The following is a 23,122-nucleotide window of genomic DNA, read 5'->3' on the forward strand; positions in this document are numbered from 1 at the left end:
CTCGTGTCCGCAGACCCCAGGCCAAGCTGACAGCAGACCGCCACACACACACACACACACACACACACACACACACACACACACACACACACACACACACACACACACACACACACCGCCACACACACACGGAAGAGGGATTGTGTCCATAGTGAACCCAGGCCAAGCTGACACACTCCACAGGCAACATATACACAGATACTGTTAATCCACCTGACAGGACTGGACAGGGAACAGAAGAGTCCTTCCACTGGAGGGAACAGGGATAGAAGGTATTTGGATGACAAGGTTTAACGTGAATAAGACTGCAGCGTTAAAGAGAGGTGCACCAAGATCATAACATCATATTGCTGTTACATAACACAATGACAAAGAGCCACAAACGCAATGCAATAACATTTTATTATTATTCCATATTAAGTACATGGTTACAATGGCAGTTGGCAGGAATTCTATGGTACCTGGTTATGATTTCAGCAGAAAACACAGTAAACTTTGAAAATGACATAATGGAAGTGTTACGTCTGTGATTACTGTAGTTGTAGTAAAAACATGATCACTGAAAAGTCCAATGTATTGCTTGTTGTTCATGCATGATTATTATGACAACAACTGCTACTATAAATATAGTTAATTCCCTCATAGCCTCGGGTTAGATGTCCAAGTGTTAACATACAACATGTTACAAACAAAACATACAACATACTGAAGTCAAACCAACCAACAGAACAGAGAACAAACATATATTCATATTTACTGTAGCTGTTAGATGTCGGGAAATCAGAAAGTTCAGAAAGTGTGGTTCTGTGGAGTTCAGAGAGGGTGAACATAAATGATCTTTCCACTTGATCTTTCCTGAGGAGATTCCCTTCTTATTCTCAAACACACTTAATGCTGAATAATCCCCATTATTATCTACATTCTAAACAGTTGGAAGACTGTCGGAACAAATGACACCAACCATCACCACAGGGACCATAGATACTCTGCTGCATCCCTATTATTATAGAGGCAACCAATCAGAGCCATAGAAGACCGCATTGTCACATAAAGACGTAAAAGCTTCATCTTTCATTGTATGTTGAATACCTTGTATTGTACTTGTGATTATTACTTATAAACAATTGATTTTAAACAGCTCTGTCTTTACATCTGTGTGTCAGTGTTCAATAGTCACATGTAGTGAGACATTCATCCAATGGCACTGGATTTTAAAAAAACGAAACAAACACAAACAAGAGCTACGTCATGAGCACAAACAAATTAACAAAACAACACTTAAACGATGAGAAAAGTGCAATTTGTCTATGATTAGAGGTTGGAGACTGAATCCTGCTACTACCTATGGAGAATACAAAGAAACTCTGATTCCAGGGGAAACTGTTCTACCAATATCAACAACTCAGTGATGTCACTATAATGGTTATTAACTAAATCTGATAGTTAACAGAATGACTGAATGAAAGAGATTAGTGGTAGTGCATGTTCGCTTGTTATGTCTAATTCGTAGAAATTAGTTGAAAGGTAGCCCAATCCTTTTTCTGATAGAAAGAAAATATAATTATTTGATCATTTATTTTTCCTTTAGAAATAAATAAATTAGTAAACGTTGAATAAATAGAACCTCAACTAAAATACTTGCTTTAGCACACTGATGACATGAGCGCTATATGTCCGTACCAAACATGACAACTGGATTCTGATCTAGGATCAGTGTGGTAGAACTGACCTTAGGTCAAAGGGTTTCAGAAGGGTTTTAGGCTGTCTGTCAGCAAAGGTACATTTCTTAATGGAAACTTTATGTGTTCAATTTACACTTATATTAATATCTAAGTTTTAGAGAACAGATAATAAATAAAATAAGATAAAAACAAACAAATGAACAAAAAAGGTACCCTTCCATTTTGAGATTCTTCGCAGTTTCACGCTATGAAATACATTCAACAAAAGTCTCAATTTGAGACTGCTAAAGGGAAGTATGGCCTTGGAATGGAAACTTTATTGTACTATCCAGTTACCTCCTCAACACTGACCGTTTCTCTGCAGCCAACCCCTACTCAGTAGTGCAATACTGACAGCTCTCTCTCTTCCTCTTTCTCTCTCTCCTCTCTCTCTCTCTCTCAAGACTTCATAACAACAGGTTTAGCAGTACAGGGTAGTTCTACAAACAAGCTGAATATACATATACATGTAATGTTACATCATAAAACGTATTTTTTCATTTTTGTTTAAACAATATATTAACAATATGAAACTCATAAGCAGTCACTGCTACAGTAGTAATACAACAACTATTTCTACAGCTTGCTACTTACTGTATGTGCAGGTTGTTCAGTTTTAACACATTATAAACTAGTGCAGAAAATCGAGTATTTCTAATCTGTACAAACCTGTTACATGTCTAGGAGGTCAACGGCTGGTGTGTATTCAAAAGACAAACAAAGCAATTTATGACAACCAGCAGTGTGACCTAGAAAAACGACAGTCTTACCTTTTCTGTAAAGTATTCTGCGGTACACTTGAGTGTTCAGTTACCAATCTTATCAATACACAAATGTCTAAATGATTTGAGTAGATCTACACCAGATTGTAGTATGTTAAGAGTCATTAGGAGAAGGAGCGTGGACAGATGTAGTGTGTGGGGACGTAGGTCTCAGAGCACAAGCGCCCTCGAGGTGCAGCCGGTGGACGTGTAGGTGCTACTCAGGTACTGCCGGGCCTGCTCTGTCATAATCCGCTGGTCCTCCGTCTTCCCATAAACCACTGCTTCCCACTGGTTGTTGACCTGCAGGAGAAGAAGAGAGGACTATTCTCTCCCGCATCTCAATGCATTAGTCTATCCCCTTCTCACAACCAAGACCTTGATGCTCAATAAAAAAAAATCACTGAAAAGTTGGCAGGTTTCTTTGACAAGGGACCAGCTGTACCTAACATACTGTCCAATTTGGAGGGACAACCTTTCCCCTCTCCCTATCATTATATATATATCGCCTGAGGAGCAATAATGTGAAGTTAGTATTTATTTAAATGTTTTTTTTAATTTTTTGTTTTTTTACATACACCAGATAGGGGCAGTGAAATGTGTTGTTTTGTTTTGAAATGTGTTGCTTTGTTTTTTAAAGGGTAGTTTGGAGTTACACCAAAGAGAGATGTCTGTGTGTACCTGTCCAGGTGAATCGTGGTGGGAAATTCTGACCGAGGGGGGGTTCTTCCTCTTGCGGGGGCTGGGAAGGTGGCGCCGGGGGCCACAAGACCCCTCCTTCCCAGACGAGGGGGGGCAGGGGCGCTCTTCTCTGTCTCTCTCCGGGAGTGGGGTCATCAATAAGGAGCTGGTTAACAAACTCTCCTCTGGGACCTGGAGGGGGGCAAGGATGGGTAGACATTGATTAGTTGGTTGGTTCATTGGTTGACTGATGAATTGATTGATTAGTTGGTTGGTTGACTGATTAGTCTGATTGATTATATCCCAGAACCCACCAGTGCGTTATTGAGCTGGTCCTGGTATAGCTGGACGTTGAGACAGTCTTTCCCCCAGGAGTCCAGCACCAGGGACTTACGCACCTTCCTGGCTGGGCCATCCACCTGGGAGGGTCAGGGACAAGGTTGTGGTTAGACTGTATACCAAGTCATACAGAGGTCATGAAAAGTTTAGTTGTACATGGTTATATGAACACCTACATTATGTTTCCATGTCCTGAAGTCTGGTTGTGGTTCTCTGGTGAAGATGTCTGATCCTATCTCCTGCTTCAGCACCTCCCTGATATCTTCCTCCAGAAAGGCCAGGGGCTGGGGCTGAGACACACACACACACACACACACACACACACACACACACACACACACACACACACACACACACACACACACACACACACACACACACACACACACACACACACATTAATATGAGCACAGTAACAAAGTACACACACTCATAAGAACACACAGTGAATTATAAATACACACAGCTAGACCAACTTCACACTTACCACCATCTTTAGCGGCCCATGCATCTTCTCCTGGGCGGCCAGGGCGTTCTTAAATGGAGTAGGAGTTCTGGGAGTCGGAACCATTATGGTCTTATGAATCTTAGGGGTCCTGAAACTGAGTGAGACAAAGAGAGATATTCTTACAACACCTGTTGTAATGATGATGAGATCAATACATCAAACACACACATGTAATTTAGCCAATGAATCAAATGTGAAAATATGGAGGAACCTGTAACTCGCTTACCCCATATTCTCTTTCTGGTGTTTGGGCGTGGTCTCTTTCTGGAAGGGTGTGTTGAGGAGATAGTTCTGGCCACAGACTGGGGTGGAGGTCAGAGAAGGGTTGTCCAGGCTCAGATGCTCTCCTCCTGATGTGTTGAAGAACTGGAGGAAGACATGATCACAACAGTTAGAGATGGGAGATGGACAAGAAAGGGGGACTATAAAGAGAAGCTATACTGCCAGAGCCAGATGCATTGCACCATCATGCCCTAGCTTGAGCACATTTCTAGCATCTGGCTTGCCTGGGAGAGGGTGAAAGGCAGTGCTTTCGTGGGGGTGTTCTTGGGCGAGTTGATGCTGGGTGACTCTAAGAAGGACGCACGGCTCCTATCAGGGGACTGGTCCCCCCTCTCTGTCCTCTTCCTCCTCCCCAGGGATGGCAGGCCTGGTCTGGGCACGTGGTTCGGGGTGTGGACTTTCCGCTGACCCATGGGGGCACAGTGCTTGGTTGAGATGTCGTTGGAGGGGTCAATGGTATACCTCATCCCCTCTGTGGTCCTCCCCTGGGGTACGTAGCTCCCCTGTATTTGTTTCAGGGGCGTCGTCGCCTCAGACACGTCGAAGCTGGCCGCCTCGCTCCACGCCATAGGGTCCTGTAGAGCCAGACACATCTACAATGGATTTTCAATACATTCATGCTCTGGGTCTGGTATATATAAACACACACATCTACACCGGGCCCTGCTCCACAAAGGGGGAAAAGAGGGCTTAGCCCCGTCAGTTGAAACTTGTGCCATCTCAGTTTTAGTTTTATGTCTCTATATAAACATTATTGAGTGACAGGTTGGTGAAAAATCTGTATCTCCTCTGCGCTGTGTCAGCACAATGGACAGATCGCTGCGGTGTGTATAGGGCTATGGAAAGCCACTGGGGAGGTTAGGTTTAACTCCTTCAGGTTTACCGTTGAAGCTGCTTCACTCAACTCTGCCTCACGCCCCACCACTACAGAGTTTAGTTAGCTCCTTAGCTAGCTGTAAAAACTGTTAGTGTTATTAGCCTTAGCCTATTTAGCTAGCTCGAACCAGCTAGTCTGCCACTGCCACAAAGGATATCAGAAATTGGCTTCGCCAAAGTACCCAGACAAAGCTATAGAAGAAGGAGAACGATGAGCAGCAGCATCAAACCACGAGGCCGCCGCCAAGCCCAGCAGCGATGATGCTGCTGAGTGCAAAGCCTACCCAGCCTTCTATAAGTGCCGCCAGGATAATGGCTCCACAGCCCCCTAAACCTCCAACTGTTCCTGATGATCTTGGAACAGAGGAGCCAGCCCAGGTTAGCCTAGAATCCTACCCTAGCTGCAGGTTTTCTGTCCAAAAACGTTAATTTAATAGCATAGGAAGAATGGCTGGAATACTAGTTTTCTGCAGAATTCAATATAATTCCAATGAAAGAAACCAAATGACGCCCCTGGATATAGCTACATATCGGTGTGTTTCCTCATAGAGATAGATAGGATACATTCTATGATGGTTTTCTTGGTAGCCTATTGGTTTTCTTGGCAGCCTATTGGTTTTCATGGTAGCCTATTGGTTTTCATGGTAGCCTATTGGTTTTCATGGTAGCATATTGGTTTTCATGGTAGCCTATTGGTTTTCTTGGTAGCCTATTGGTTTTCATGGTAGCCTATTGGTTTTCTTGGTAGCCTATTGGTTTTCTTGGCAGCCTATTGGTTTTCATGGTAGCCTATTGGTTTTCATGGTAGCCTATTGGTTTTCATGGTAGCCTTTTGGTTTTCTTGGTAGCCTATTGGTTTTTGTGGTTGTAAAAGGAACTGTACTGTATTGGAAACATGTTTATGGTAGGCTGGCATTGCTTACGTGGGTGGAATTTGATCCACAGAAGTGTATTGTGCCATATCACAACGTGTTGCTGAACTCATGAGCGCCATGATTTTCCATGTTTGAAGTGGGCCTATTGGTTCATTTATTTGGCGAGACACCTGTGCATGGCTGCATCTCACTGTAGGAGGCTGGAGGCTGTGTTTTGGTTATTTGGATCTCCATTTGCCTTCACTGTGCTTGTTTACTGTTAATGTTTACTGTTTGTTTACATACATTTTATATATGAATGCTTCCGCTCAGTGTTTGAGATCAATCGACACCCTTTACCATGGCACTTTGAGATTTATTTTAAACTACAAAACCCTTACGCACCACTGCACTTTATATACCAGGGTTGGCTGGCCTTCTCTAGTCACTCGTAGGCTCGTATACTTTTATTTACAAAGCCATTTTTATTCCTCAGAAATGTGGTGAGTACTCTCTTCGTTCACAAGACTTTATCCTGCTAAACTATTCCAAATGTCCGAACTGAATTTGGTAAAAGGGCTTTTATGTACTTTGCGCCATCCGTTTGGAACGCCTTACAAAATAGTTTTCAACTGGAAGAACTTGTCCCGATTGGTGTTTTTAAATCATTGATGAAGGATTTTGAGCTGATTCCTTGACCTGTCAATGTTTTTAATTTTCTGTTTTATGATTTCGTTATACTCCTGTGACTTCTATGGTTTAACTAGATGACTTGTAGTGTTCAGGTTGTCTGTCTGTAATTGTGTAATGACTCGGTGCTGCCTATCAGGGCCAGCACGCTCTTGAAAAAAATATTTCAAATCTCAATGAGCCCTTCCTGGTTAAATAAAGGTAAAAAATAAAGGTAAAAAAGTCCAAATGTAACTAGCCTAAATATAGATTGTGTCATGCTTTTATCCATCTGATATTTTGTTGACTAGGCCTACTACTTCGCTGTTCTGTTCACATTCATTCGTTCTCATTTGCAGTTGTGTCCATACTCTAAGCTAAACTGCTTTTCAGTATTTTTGTTTTGCATGCATGAAAAACTAGGTTACTCCTTTCAGCATTTAGTTTGCATTATTTTGGTAAGACAGCTGTGTGTACGGCTGCATTCACATAGTGTGTAATAGGTGAGTTACCCTATCTATCTTGTAGCCTATATTCATTACCAAAACGGAGCTGTCCATTGTACTGATACAGCGAAGCGGAGATACAGATTTTGTGCCAACCTGTCACTTCAAAAGCACTCAATCAAGGGTCTCGGAGTTTCGGCATTTGAACTTTGTTTATTGTGATATAAGCAGAATTCAATATAATTCCAATGCAATAACCCGCCAAAATTGTGCCCCCTCACCGATTTCAAATGCCCCCCTAGTCACCTTATCCTGGCTCTGGGTGTGATCTGCCCCCCTAGTCACCTTATCCTGGCTCTGGGTGTGATCTGCCCCCCTAGTCATCTTATCCTGGCTCTGGGTCTGATCTGCCCCCCTAGTCACCTTATCCTGGCTCTGGGTCTGATCTGCCCCCCTAGTCACCTTATCCTGGCTCTGGGTCTGATCTGCCCCCCTAGTCATCTTATCCTGGCTCTGGGTCTGATCTGCCCCCCTAGTCACCTTATCCTGGCTCTGGATCTGATCTGCCCCCCTAGTCACCTTATCCTGGCTCTGGGTCTGATCTGCCCCCCTAGTCACCTTATCCTGGCTCTGGCTCTGATCTGCCCCCCCTAGTCACCTTATCATGGCTCTGATCTGCCCCCCTAGTCATCTTATCCTGGCTCTGATCTGCCCCCCTAGTCATCTTATCCTGGCTCTGATCTGCCCCCCTAGTCATCTTATCCTGGCTCTGATCTGCCCCCCTAGTCACCTTATCCTGGCTCTGGGTCTGATCTACCCCCCTAGTCACCTTATCCTGGCTCTGATCTGCCCCCCTAGTCACCTTATCCTGGCTCCGTGTCTGATCTACACACACTCACCGAGTCGATGAGCTCCATGGTCTCTGCGAACTCGGGGATGGTCTGCAGGGTGGAGAGCACAGAACTAGCCTCCACAGCCAGGAACTTACTGGGGGAGACATGGTGCTGGCCCTCCTCTGCCCCCCTCCAGCCCCCCTCAGCCAGCTCCACTGGTGGCCCTTGGCCTTCCTCTGCCAGCCTCCAGCCTCCCTCAGCCTGATCCTCCAGACTGCTGCTGCTGGTGGTCATGGTGTCATCTGACACACTGTCTGCCCAGCTGGAGTAACGCTCCACACTCTGAGAGAGAAGAGACTGGGGTTAGGGTGCTGCTGATGGTGGGGTTGGACACCAACCAGGACAGTAAGTCTGACTGGGTTCGGAAAACTCCCAATGAATGAAGTTATGACGTTTCAAGGAAGTTCAATCAAGTTTAGACGACAAGGCAATGTAACAAAATTCATACCCAAAAGTCTCCCAACACCCAAACTTGTTCCCTCAGTCTAAAACGTCATTGAACCTCATTGAGAAGTCAGTGGTAGGCATGTGTTGTAACACACCAAGATATTTATCATTTAAAATCTGAACCACTGACATCATCATAATAGTTTGTTCTGTAACGCAGGTTAAAATGAGATAAATGGATGGAGTGAATAGATGAATGAAGAAAGACAACGAGTGGGGGATTCTGCTATGGAAGCCACAGTGGTGTGGTGAAAGAAGGGAAAAGGTTTAAAAAAGAAGAAGAAAAAGGGGGAAACACATGTTTGGTTCCAAACCGCTGGCTGAAGTGACACCGTGCAGATAGGAGGCTGGAGGAGGCTGGAGGTAAGGAGGCTGGAGGGAGTGAGGGGAGGTTAATGGTGGCGGCCGCATGGCGAGATGGCAGGAAGCACTGAAAATGGGGATGGGAGGGGTAGAACTACGAAGCGTAACGGGAGTGTGGGGAGAGGGGTGAGATGGGTAGGCTACTATGACATCACTACAGCATAACTACGAGCTCAAGTGGACTAGGCTACATCATCACACACATACACACTGAGAGTGTGTCTTACACATGGGCCTCGGCACTGGGCCTGTCTCCGGACCTCGGTCTCTGCTGACATAAGCAGCAGCTCAAGCTCCTTAATTCTCTGCTCTTTGTCTGGATCGTCATGGCAGGACGGCTGGAGTAAACACACACGGGAAGGAGAGGAGTGGACGGAGGGAGTGAAGAAAAGGTAGGCAGGGAAAGAAGGAAGGAGAGAACAAATTTACTCACAAATGACTCATATCAGACTCAGGCTTACTCTGATTAACACCAAACCACACATTTGTTAAAGACACAGAGAAGAAACAGGAATCCAGGCAGGTCATTTAGTTGTTTGATTCAGAGAGTGATTAATACAAACTGAAGTTAGTACGGTGGAAAGGTATAAAAAAGGGATGGTAAAGTGGACAGGATTGGAAGACACTTCTACTGATTAGCTCCATGCTTCAGTCCAAACCTTGAGCTTTTGAGTCAAACAACATATCGGACTCTTGGCCAGCTGTAAAGGACAGGTCACTCACCGATAAGTAGCTGGAGGAGTCTGGGAGGCTGTCCATCAGCTGGCCACAGTGAGGGCTATAGAGGTAACCCCCAAGCTACAACACACAGGAACATTCAACACTGATCCTTTCAATATGCCAATAAACCTTGTTTGAATGAAACGCAACAGAAGTGTCTGAGAGGCCTCTCACCTGAGTTGGTCCAGCCATGCCCAGAGGGCTGTGCCCACCATGGGGGGTGTCTGGTTGGGGGACACAGGGTCTGTGGTGGCGTCGCTTCAACCCCCCGTGCTCTGAGCTGAATCCCCTGCAGCCGTCCTGGAGGTACCCCTCGTGCTCCACTTTCCTCCTCATGGTGGAGTTCCAGTGATTCTTGATGGAGTTGTCCGTCCTATAAGGGAGGTTGTTCAAATACTTTAGATCTGTCCAAAAACCTAACAAAACCTACGCTTTTGCCCTTAGCCTTACACCTTTGGTTATGGGACCAGATACTACTATACTGTAGGTGTAGGAAATATGAAGGAAAGCTGACCAGGAGAAGAAGGGAAGCCACTTTTACTCTATTGAGATGCAACCACCCACTTTTACTCTATTGAGATGTAACCACCCACTTTTACTCTATTGAGATGTAACCACCCACTTTTACTCTATTGAGATGCAACCACCCACTTTTACTCTAGAGATGTAACCACCCACTTTTACTCTATTGAGATGCAACCACCCACTTTTACTCTATTGAGATGCAACCACCCACTTTTACTCTATTGAGATGTAACCACCCACTTTTACTCTATTGAGATGTAACCACCCACTTTTACTCTATTGAGATGCAACCACCCACTTTTACTCTAGAGATGCAACCACCCACTTTTACTCTATTGAGATGCAACCACCCACTTTTACTCTATTGAGATGTAACCACCCACTTTTACTCTATTAAGATGCAACCACCCACTTTTACTCTATTGAGATGTAACCACCCACTTTTACTCTATTGAGATGTAACCACCCACTAACTCAGGCAAAGAGATGTACGGTATATCATTCCGTTACCTTCCAGGCAGCAGCTTGGAGATCTCGGCCCAGCGGTTGCCCAGGCGTTTGTGGGCCTGGTAGATGATGCTGTCCTCTTCCTTGGTCCAGGAGGACTTCTTCACCTCAGGGTTCAGATGGTTGTGCCAGCGCTCACGGCACTGCTTCCCGATCCGCCCTTGCAGGTGCTTAGCAATCACCGACCAGCGCTTGGGGCCATATTTATGAACCAGGTCAATCACCTATACACACAGGAGTAAAGAAGACAGGGACTTCTTACAATGCAATCCTCTGGACTTAAAAAATATGCATACTGCAGGGGTAGGCAACTAGATTCAGCCACGGGACAACATATTTAGAATAATTTGTACACTGCAAATTGACCACAACTAAGCCCAAAAAGTGATTGTATTTGAAAATAACAATAATTTCATACATTAATAACATTGAGACATGATCACGTCTCTTTTTTTATTTGTGGGAATACTTGGGAACATACAGGGAGGTGTGGGGGATTCACGCCGCCTGTTCCCGACCCCTGGCATACTGTATAGTATATATTACTGGAGGGAATCACGCCGCCTGTTCCCGACCCCTGGCATACTGTATAGTATCTATTACTGGAGGGAATCACGCCGCCTGTTCCCGACCCCTGGCATACTGTATAGTATCTATTACCGGAGGGAATCACGCCGCCTGTTCCCAACCCCTGGCATACTGTATAGTATCTATTACCGGAGGGATTCACGCCGCCTGTTCCCGACCCCTGGCATACTGTATAGTATCTATTACTGGAGGGAATCACGCCGCCTGTTCCCGACCCCTGGCATACTGTATAGTATCTATTACTGGAGGGAATCACGCCGCCTGTTCCCGACCCCTGGCATACTGTATAGTATCTATTACTGGAGGGAATCACGCCGCCTGTTCCCGACCCCTGGCATACTGTATAGTATCTATTACTGGAGGGAATCACGCCGCCTGTTCCCGACCCCTGGCATACTGTATAGTATATATTACTGGAGGGAATCACGCCGCCTGTTCCCGACCCCTGGCATACTGTATAGTATCTATTACCGGAGGGATTCACGCCGCCTGTTCCCGACCCCTGGCATACTGTATAGTATCTATTACTGGAGGGAATCACGCCGCCTGTTCCCGACCCCTGGCATACTGTATAGTATCTATTACTGGAGGGATATATGCCATTACCGCACAAACAGAGGTGCCACATCATCATTGGCAACACTAGACAATGTCAAGAATGCAGCTGAAGAAGTAGAACTAGTTGCCACAACACTTCTGTCATGGAGCCAAACATGTTTTGTCATCTCTTAGCAGGCCCACACTACCCAGTGCTATTAGCTTCCTGAATATCTTACTTCTAGCATGTCACTAAGGGCAAGCCAGAACAATACTATCACTGGCGTGTTGTGATGTGAGGCCTAGATGTTGGAGGAACAAAATATCAATCTTGACATTCCAGTAGGCGAGGCATCATGTAGTTCTATTTAAGGAATGTATTGTTCACCTTCCAACTATGAGAGATATGACCCTAAAGCCTGGCTGAGGAGGGGCTCAGGACCAGGGAAACTTGGAGAGCTTTGGTTGTTCTAAAGCATGAGGTAGTGAGTCGTATGCACAGCCAATGAAAACTACTGCAGGGCCTATGGGCTACACACAGGGATAGAGAGTGGGAGAGGAACGTGTGTACTATATGTTCCTTTCAATGTTTCAAGTTACAACAAAATAAAGGTCTGTGATGTTCATCCTGCAGCTTGTTTGTATTGTGTTATCAACGAGCCGCTCCAATAAAATTCAGAACAATACATGTTCTCTCTAGCTCTTAATCTACTTCTTTTTCCAGCCCCCCCCCCATCCCAGGTTGGGGTAACTCCCATCTCCACTTACCTTCTGATCCTCCTCTTTTGTCCAGGGTCCTTTCACCAGCTCTGGGTTGAGCACCTTCTGCCAGCGGTGCTGACACTGGCCATCTGTCCTCCCCTGTGACAGACACAACGCAGAGCACAACACCTCATTAACACACAAACCCACCTGCAGCTGTCCCCCCCTGAGTTATCATATTCACGTACACACACTTGCTAATAACCCCACCTCACACAACACCTGTGAGTACTACAAATAACCCCACCTCACACAACACCTGGGAGTACTACAAATAACCCCACCTCACACAACACCTGTGAGTACTACAAATAACCCCACCTCACACAACACCTGTGAGTACTACTAATAACCCCACCTCACACAACACCTGTGAGTACCACTAATAACCCCACCTCACACAACACCTGTGAGTACCACTAATAACCCCACCTCACACAACACCTGAGAGTACTACAAATAACCCCACCTCACACAACACCTGTGAGTGTCACTTGTCATATCACTTTTCTTATCCAGATAATAAAATAAAATGTTATTCATCACAAGCTTCGTAAACAACAGGTGTGGACTAACAGTGAAATGCTTAATTGCGGGCCCCTCCCAACAATGCAGAGAGAAAGAAAATAGAGAAATAGTAGAAAAGTAAAACACGTAATAATAAAAGTAATAATAGATACATAATGAGTAATGATAACTTGGCTATATACAAGAGGTACCAGTACTGAGTCAATGTGCAGGGGTATGAGGTAATTGAGGTAGATATGTACATATACTAGGAATAAAGTGACAGATGGTTAAACAGTAGCAGCAGCATATGTGATGTTTGCGCAAAAGGTCCATGCAGATAGTCCGGCTAGCTATTTGGTTAACTATTTAACTAACTATTTAGCAGTCTTTGCATCGGTACCGCTTACTGTGCGGTAGCAGAGAAAACAGTCTATGACTTGGGTGCTTGGAGTCTTTGACAATTTTTAGGGCCTTCCTCTGACACTGCCTGGTATAGAGGTTCTGGATGGCAGGGAGCTCAGCCCAAGTGATGTACTGGGCCGTACACACTACCCTCTGTAGCGCCTTGTGATCGGATGCCAGTAAGTTTCCATAGCAAGCGGTGATGCAGCCAGTCAAGATGCTCTCAATGATGCAGCTGTAGAACATTTTGAGGATCTGAGGGCCCATGCCAAATCTTTTCAGCCTCCTGAGAGGAAAGAGGCGTTGTCGTGCCCTCTTCACGACTGTGTTGGTGTGTTTGGACCATGATAGGTCCTTAGTGATGTGGACCTGGTCCACTACAGCCCCGTCGATGTAAATGGGGGCGTGCTCGGCCCTTCGTTTCTTGTAGTCCACGATCAGCTCCTTTGTCTTGCTGACGTTGAGGGAGAGGTTGTTGTCCTGGCACCACACTACCAGGTCTCTGATCTCCTCCCTATAGGCTGTCTCATCGTCGTCAGTGATCAGGCCTACCACCGTAGTTTTGTCAGCAAACTTATGATGGTGTTGGAGTCGTGCGCGGCCACACAGTCGTGGGTGAACAGGAAGTACAGGAGGGGACTAAGCATGTACCCCTAAAGGGCCCCCGTGTTAAGGGTCAGCGTGGAGGATGTGTTGCTGCCTACCCTCACCACTTGGCGGCGGCACATCAGGAAGTCCAGGATCCAGTTGCAGAGGGAGGCGTTCAGTCCTAGGGTCCTTAGCTTAGTGATCAGCTTGGAGGGCACTATGGTGTTGAACGCTGAGCTGTAGACAATGAACAGCATTCTCACATAGGTGTTCCTTTTGTCCAGGTGGGAAAGGGCAGTATGGGGTGAAATAGATATTGCGTCATCCAGGGTGTCTGGGATGATGGTGTTGATGTATGCCATGACCAGCCTTTCAAAGCATTTCAAGGCTATAGATGTGAGTGCTAAGGGGAAATAGTCATTTAGACAGGGACTATGGTGGTCTGCTTGAAACATGTAGGTACTACAGACTGGATCAGGGAGAGGTTGAAAATGTCAGTGAAGACACTTGCCAGCTGGTCTGCACATGCTCTGAGTACGCGTCCTGGTAATCCATCTTGCCCTGCGTGCTTGTGAATGTTAACCTGTTTAAAGGTCTTACTCACATCGGCCACGGAGAGCATGGTCACACAGCCGCCCGGAACATCTGGTGCTCTCATGCATGTTTCAGTGCTCCTTGCCTTGAAGTGAGCATAGAAGGCATTTAGCTCGTCGGGTAGGCTTGTGTCACTGGGCAGCTTGAGACTGAGTTTCCCTTTGTTATCCATGATAGTTTGCAAGCCCTGCCACATCCGACGAGCTTCAGAGCTGGTGTAGTAGAATTCGATCTTAGTCCTGTATTGACGCTCTGCCTGTTTGATGGTTCATCAGAGGCCGTAGCGGGATTTCTTATAAACGGCCAGGTTAGTGCCCCGCTCAATCAAAGCGGTAGCTATAGCCTTTAGCTCAGTGCGGATGTTGCCTGTAATCCATGGCTTCTGGTTGGGATATGCGCGTACAGTCACTGTAGGGTCGACGTCGTTGACGCACTTATTAATGAAACGGGTGACTGATGTGGTAAACTCCTCAATGCCACCAGATGAATCCCAGAAAATATTCCAATCTGTGATAGCGAAACAGTCCTGCAGCTTAACACCCGATTCATCGGACCACTTCCGTATTGAGCGGGTCACAGGTACTTGCTGTTTGAGGAGTTTTTGCTTGTAAGCAGGAATCAGGAGGATAGAGTTATGGTCAGATTTGCCAAATGGAGGGCGAGAGAGAGCTATGTGTGTGGAGTAAAGGTATATTTTTTTCACCTCTAATTGCACAGGTGATGTTGGTAGAAATGAGGTAAAACAGATTACAGTTTTCCTGCATTTTCCCCCATCACTATTACATATCATCAATATATAGACCTGATTTTTGTTAGTGTGTTACTGTGCTTATTACAGAAAGCTTTGTATTTTAACACCATGTTCTAACAGTGTGTAATGATTAAGGAGAAAAAATGTTTTACTTACTGGAAAATTATTAGCTACTAATTTCCAGGAGTCTGCTCCATGCTGCTCCACTGACTTCTTCAGCCTCTCGTCCTGCAGCGAGAAGAGGGGGGGGGGGGGGGGGGGGGGGCAGAGAGAGACAGTCAGGAGCCAACCTTCCTGAGACACTCCCTTCATCCTCAGTGCTTCCATAAGGTTAACGCCCTTTACACTTTTTTTAGGGACACAATAGGGCTTCCTACATATCATGCAATAGAATAGCAGCAGATTGCTGCAGACAATACATTTATAAACAAACAGACTGTTGGACCACAGCACAATTTCACGCACATGCTATTCTCAATCCATTTGAACACTAAAACAATGTAAGACAGATACAATAAATAATGGTTAAACAGTGAGAGCAATAAACTAACTAGCACACTTGACCAAACTGGCCCACTCATATGCCTCTTATAGAATTAGCCTACCTCATCGCGAGACCATTTGACTTTGCACAGTATCTTCTTGTCTTTGCTCTTGTCCTTACTTTCAGGATCTGTGGAGTGTAGATCTTCATCCTCAGACTCACTGAAAAAGGAGAGATGGAGAGGTAGAGGAAAGAGAGAGAGATACTCTTATTTATTACTCTTTTCACATTTCATTATAGTCAATCACTAATCAACACAGCCACTTAGGTAAAACAAGAGCATTGACATAATCATGACACAATATTACAGGGTGGACTCAGAACTAGTGACATCAATAAAACATAAAAAGACACAAGCAGGAACAAGACATCACTCATGCCACAAATGAGTCACATACAGCGCCAACCCACTGATAGCCAATTACAAATAACCGTCCAATTTCAAACTGAATCAGAAGTCAATGGATCGAGCAGGCATAGTCATTCATGGTGAAGCAGGATTGGCAGTAGTCTCAGTCTCAGTACGTGTGCGTGGCGTGCAGAGACGGAAACAGAGTTGAGACTCATATTAAACAGAACATTCCTGACCATAATTAGAGTAGCCTAGCCGTCCCTTGTTCCCTGCTAGATTAGGCATTATGATGCCAACCATGACTGTGGCAGACTGCCTCTATACCTAGGTGGTAAAAGGGTAAAAGCTAGTCTTATTGGGTATAGTGAAACAACTGCTGCCTTTTTTGGGGCAAATCCACCTTCACACAACTGTCCCTTTTTGCCTCGAGTGTTGATTTTAGGAAAATAGGGCCAACTTAAACACCTATAACTCACAATCTATTAGATTTAATCAAGACTTGTAACTTCTCAGACAGCAAAAAGCTGTAATACTGGACACAGAGAAAGTAGTTGTGCACACTTAGCTCTGTCCATAGAAATGTCTTGTTGCTGGGCAACACTTCCTTCATGGCGTCACGTTGTGCCAGGGGTAGAACATCTAATAAACAGACAGGGAGGAGGGTTGAGGACAGTGGATACCCAGAGTAATCACAGAGCAAACCTAACCTGTAAGTTCACACTGACACTGTTCCAACGGCTGAGACGCACCAGAAACAGAGCTATGTGATAAAGCTACACCACAGCTGTCAACAGAGATATACTGAGCTATTGGTCTCATTGCATTCCTGATATTGTCAAATAAGAGTCTGAAGTTAGATAGTATCACAGCACAGTAACATAATATGGGCCTACATGCAATTGACTGATTCCAAGGCCAGCCACAGTCCCATACAATCCCAGAGACTGAAGGACAGGGGCTGCATTCAGAAGAGCACAACGTGGTGGGAACGTTTAGATATACAGTACCAGTCAAAAGTTTGGACACACCTACTCATTCAAGGGTTTTTCTTTATTTTTTTTACTATTTTCTACATGGTAGAATAATAGTAAAGATATCAAAACTACAAAATAACACATATGGAATCATTTAGTAACCAAAAGTGTTAAACAAATCAAACAATATTTTAGATTCATCAAAGTAGCCACCCTTTGCCTTGATGACAGCTTTGCACACTCTTTGCATTCTCTCAAGAGCTTCACCTGGAATGTTTTTGCAACAGTCTTGAAGGAGCCCTAGAGGGGTGTTGTGTCATTGTTCTGTTGAAAAACAAATGATAGTCCCACTAAATGCAAACCAGATGGGATGGCATACCGCTGCAGAATGCTGTGGTAGCCATGCTGGTTAAGTGTGCCTTGAATTCTAAATAAATCACTGACAGTGTCACCAGAAAAGCACCTCCACACCATCACACCTCCTCCATAATTCACGGTGGGAACCACACATGCGGAGATCATCCGTTCACTTACTCTGCGTTTCACAAAGACACGACGGTTGGAACCAAAAATCTCAAATTTGGACTCATCAGCCCAAAGGACAGATTTACACCGGTCTAATGTCCATTGCTCGTGTTTCTTGGCCTAAGCAAGTCTCTTCTTATTATTGGTGTCCTTTAGTAGTGGTTTCTTTGCAGCAATTTGACCATGAAGGCCTGATTCACGCAGTCTCCTCTGAACAGTTGATGTTGAGATGTGTCTGTTACTTGAACTCTGTGAAGCATTTATTTGCGCTGCAATTTCTGAGGCTGGTAACTCTAATGAACATATCCTCTGCAGCAGAGGTAACTCTGGGTCTTCCTTTCCTGTGGCGGTCCTCATAAGAGCCAGTTTCATCATTGCGCTTGATGGTTTTTGCAACTACACTTGAAGAAACTTTCAAAGTTCTTGAAATGCTCCGCATTGACTGACCTTCATGTCTTAAAGTAATGATGGACTCTCGTTTTTCTTTGCTTATTTGAGCGTTTCTTGCCATATGGACTTGGGCTATCTTCTGTATACCCCCTTACCTTGTCACAACACAAGTGACTGGCTCAAACGCATTAAGAAGGAAAGAAATTCCACAAATGAACTTTAAACAAGGCACACCTGTTAATTGAAATGCATTCCAGGTGACTACCTCATGAAGCTGGTTGAGAGAATGTCAAGAGTGTACAAAGCTGTCATCAAGGCAAAGGGTGGCTACTTTGAAGAATCTTAAATATAAATTATATTTTGATTTGTTTAACACTTTTTTTGGTTACTACATGATTCCATGTGTGTTATTTTATAGTTATGTTGGCTTCACTATTATTCTACAATGTAGAAAACAGTACAAATAAAGAAAAACCCTTGAGTGGGTGTGTACAAACTTTTGACTGGTGCTGTAAATATATTTTGTAGGATTAACATGCATCTCGTACATGTAAAATAAGGAATTTCATCTCTGTTCATTGCATTTCTTTACAACATTCAGCCTGATGCCATCCTCCTGGTTTGGATGAAATGTTGGGTGGATTTACAGCAGTCTTTCTCCCCTCTCTAAAGAAGGTCAAAGTATGAAGTTCCTAAATATGGCTCTGTTGTTTTAGTCTCTGAAATACACACTCACATGCGCCACCAGCACAGCAGATGCACACACACATGCACACACATTCAATCACTCTAACACGTACACATTTGAACACACACACTGTGGTGAGGAAAACAAGGCCTCCCACAGGTTTTCAGTACTGGCCTGTGATGAAAGGGCTTCTTCAGTGGTGACTGGGACATGCCAATTGAATTTCAACATAATTCCCTCAGTACAGGAAAGAGAGGTGGAAGTGGGTCTGAGCCCAGGGTGTGTGCTCCCACATAAACAGGCTCTTTGTCGTATCTAGGTGTGTGGCATAAAGGTGTGTGTGTGTGTGTGTGTGTGTGAGTGAGTGAGTGAGTGAGTGAGTGAGTGAGTGAGTGAGTGAGTGAGTGAGTGAGTGAGTGAGTGAGTGAGTGAGTGAGTGAGTGTGTGCGTGGTGCGCATGGGGCGCGTGCTGCAAGGAGGCAGGCCTGGGGTGTGGCTAAACTAATAGGTCAGACCTAACGGTCCAGGCTGAATTAAACAGGAGTTTCAAAATCGACTCAGGGGGATTGGTATGATTTCTTATATAAGAACTTGGCCAAGGTGCCTGAGCCAGTACTGTTTCGAGTCTTACGTTCTCTCAAACAACTTCTTCATAGACTACTAAAGTAATCTTAATCTATGTGTAATACCTACGTAATTTGTGTACAATGTTGGCAAAGGCACAAAAATATATTTTCTAAATCAAACGTGTCATATTCTTCATATGCTTTTTCAATGCCTCATTTATTATGTGAATAAAATATATAACTGAAATATTGGCCTCTGTAGACTGTGTTCCCACAGGTTTCTTCAATTCAAACTTGAACTTCCATGTGAAATGTAAAGCAGAGTGAGAGGTAGAGAGGACCATCCTCCACCACCCTGGCCCTCCCCTATCACCCCCAGATGGGGCACACCGAGGGGATAGGGTCTAGGGGGGGTAGAGGGTGGAGGGATACACACACGCCACTGAGTTGTTTGTGCAGACGGAAATGACGTCATTGTCATGTTTGTGTGTTTAAGGGCAGGTAGCAGACTCCAATCAGCCTATAAATCAATAGTTAATTCAGCCATCCGGGGCGGCAGGTAGCCTAGTGGTTAGAGCGTTGGACTAGTAACTGAAAGGTTGCAAGATCAAATCCCTGAGCTGACAAGTTAAAAATCTGTCATTCTGCCCCTGAACAAGGCAGTTAACCCACTGTTCCTAGGCTGTCATTGAAAATAAGAATTTGTTCTTAACTGACTTGCCTAGTAAAATAAATAAAAATCACAGGCTCAAACTCACAAATACTAATAACACACAGCTGTGTCATTCTAGCCTTACCTCAGAGGGAAAATATATCCATAAATTAATACATTAGTGCTCTGACTATCCTATATACATTAGTATTCATATATATATAATTAACAAACTAAATCTGATTTGTGAAAACAATAGATGTCTTTTAGATGCCTAGCCTACAGTAGTAGCATTCTCTGTTTACCATTTTATGGGACTCTCTGTTATAGGGGATTTTCCAAACATGTACCCACACAATGTGTTAGAATGGTGCACAAAACAATCATAATCCTATGTTGGACTATGTTTTTTTCTAAATCAATACATCTATTTTATTTCCCTTGAACAATAATGTTCATACTAAAACAACAGAGGGCTTGGCCATCTAATATTTTTTTTCTGTAGCCTTAGATGAAAATAGCAAGTGCTCTATCTGTTCAATAGTCTTACTCGTGCTACGTCTCACGGTAATGGCTAGAAGGGATCCAACTTTTGTCAAATTAACGTCACATTTGACTTTTCGTAGCAGGTTAGGAGAATTTACGCAGCAATGCAGCAGGTTAGGAGAATTAACGTATCCGGTTAGGATAATTAGGTTAAGGTTAGGAAAAGAGCTAGGGTTAGCTAAAATGCCCAAAAAATCTAACTTTTGACGTTAATTTTACAAAAGGTGGATCTCTTTTAGCCAAGACCACATCTCACAGACTGTCAGCCATGTTTTCTGTTCGGGGAAAGATGGCAATGAATGGGTGTTGAATTAAGCAACAAAATACAATACAGACCAAAGCAGTTACATAACCCCCGAACAACTCAAATCAACGGTTTTTATTTGTTTTATCAAAGTTATCATGACCAAAAGGGTCATAGCCTAGTCTACTACAAAATAAGCAACTCAAACAGCTGTGCTGGTTCACAAGCTCGCGACATGCTTTGGTTATTCACTGAAGAGTGCCACATGCACTCTTATGACTGTTCTATAACCATACATTTTGCACAAACATCCAGCTAAATAAAGTATTGATGGAATTGATTCAACTATTTTAATTCACCTTTAGAATCCTAACTAGGCTGTAATTTGCTGTAGCCTACTTACTGTATTTCAATATCTAACTAACACGTTATGTGACCGTGAGCAGGTGCTCTTGATGTGTCAACGATCAACGTGACATCTGGCTCAATATAATGCCATGCCTGAGCAATGGGTTTCACTATGAATTGCATCTTTACTGTAGCTATTTTGTTGCAACATTTTTGTATCATATCTGAAACCATTCAAATGTAGCTAGTACGCAGCCAAATGAACTGCAGATTTAGCAGCAATGTGTCACCTACCTGCGCGACGTTATGTTGGCCATAATGACAGCTGATCAAAGCTTTTCAAATAAGAAATCCTCTATTTGTAGTTGGTCTAAAATCCATATAAAAGCGAATTAGATGATCTCTATGGACAGTTATCCATACAATCCAATGTCTGTCATCTTCCAGTTTATTTTCAGACAGTAGCCTAAAATACAGCGCCACACTTTCGCTGGTTAGCTAGCGGTTCACTTTCATGTCAAACTCTTTCTTGTTGTAGGAAATGTGTGCAATCGTAAATAAAAACACATCTCCTTATATTTTGCATGTCACCGCGATGCATGCAATGTCAATATCCGATCGAATAGGATGTGAACATATATAGTTAGCTAACCTGCCTTGTAGGCTACACACTGTTCTCCCTCCCACTGTACTTCTATTTTGTTATTTTCGCATTCAGATTTTTGTCGATCCCGCCGAATCTCGCGCCCAGCCTCCTTCTAGAAGGGTGTTTGAATCTGCGCAGGCGGCCTCGCACCTGATTGGTTAGAATCAGGGGAGCGCTCCAAAAGGGCCTGTAGCTTTGAACGCAAATGAACATTGTGACAATTAATACGAAAGTATTGTGGCGATAAAAACCTATATTATTTTATATATTTTTTTATCTGTCTATTCTACAATCATCATACAAACCTGTTGAAAAAATCTAGACGTTATGAAGGTAAAGACAAGTATTTATAACATTTTTTTTTACAATATCAACAATATTCAAGTTATGTTCAATGCAGAACAAAACAGTAGGCCTACTGTAGTAATAATTAACAGAGGCTGGCAGACAGTGTGCCCTTCTGCAAGCATAACAGTCGTGGAATGACAGCTCTATTTCAAATGGTGTCCTGCTGCCCCCTTGTGTACAAATACTTTGTGACATACATTACATGATCTGAGCAACTGTAGGCCTACATGTACTGTATTGTGGATCTACACTACCGTTCAAACGTTTGGGGTCACTTAGAAATGTCCTTGTTTTTTAAAGAAAAGCACATTTTTGTCCATTAAAATAACATTACATTTATCAAAAATACAGTGTAGACCTTGTTAATGTTGTAAATGACTATTGTAGCTGGAAACGGCAGATTTTTTATGGAATATCTTCATAGGCAAACAGAGGCCCATTATCAGCAACCATCAGTCCTGTGTTCCTACGGCACGTTGTGTTAGCTAATCCAAGTTAATAATTTTAAAAGACTAATTGATCATTAGAAAACCCTTTTGCAATTATGTTAGCACAGCTGAAAACTGTTGTGCTGATTAAAGTAGCAATAAAACTGGCCTTCTTTAGACTAGTTGAGTATCTGGAGCATCAGCATTTGTGGGTTCAATTGCAGGCTCAAAATGGGCTGAAGATCTCGAACAACGCTGTGTACTACTCCCGTCACAGAACAGCGCAAACTGTCTCTAACCAGAATAGAAAGAGGAGTGGGAGGCCCCGATGCACAACTGAGCAAGAGGACAAGTACATTAGAGTTGTCCTCTAAGCTGCCAGTTGAGGACTTGAGGCATCTGTTTCTCAAACTAGACACTCTAATGTAGTTGTCCTCTTGCTCAGTTGTGCACCGGGGCCTCCCACTCCTCTTTCTATTCTGGTTAGAGACAGTTTGCGCTGTTCTGTGAAGGGAGTAGTACACAGTGTTGTTCGAGATCTTCAGTT

The 23,122-nt window shown here is 43.9% G+C and overlaps 1 protein-coding gene across 1 annotated transcript; it reads right to left on the minus strand.

Moving 5' to 3' along the window:
• Positions 1–394: 394 nt before the first annotated feature.
• On the minus strand, positions 395–21,832 carry LOC120050985 (myb-related protein A-like). Its single transcript, XM_038997547.1, has 16 exons — positions 21,448–21,832; positions 15,930–16,029; positions 15,481–15,552; positions 12,486–12,578; positions 10,596–10,816; positions 9,735–9,933; positions 9,564–9,638; positions 9,068–9,178; positions 8,187–8,312; positions 8,037–8,147; positions 4,536–4,867; positions 3,990–4,098; positions 3,679–3,792; positions 3,478–3,582; positions 3,164–3,355; positions 395–2,785 (listed from the first exon to the last, which is right to left on the minus strand). The coding sequence occupies exons 1-16, from the start codon at positions 21,468–21,470 to the stop codon at positions 2,654–2,656; spliced, it is 2,115 nt and encodes a 704-aa protein (XP_038853475.1). The 5' UTR covers positions 21,471–21,832; the 3' UTR covers positions 395–2,653.
• Positions 21,833–23,122: the final 1,290 nt, after the last annotated feature.

This window comes from Salvelinus namaycush, chromosome 7 (assembly GCF_016432855.1).
Source record: "Salvelinus namaycush isolate Seneca chromosome 7, SaNama_1.0, whole genome shotgun sequence".
In the NCBI taxonomy this organism is placed as follows: Eukaryota; Metazoa; Chordata; class Actinopteri; order Salmoniformes; family Salmonidae; genus Salvelinus; species Salvelinus namaycush.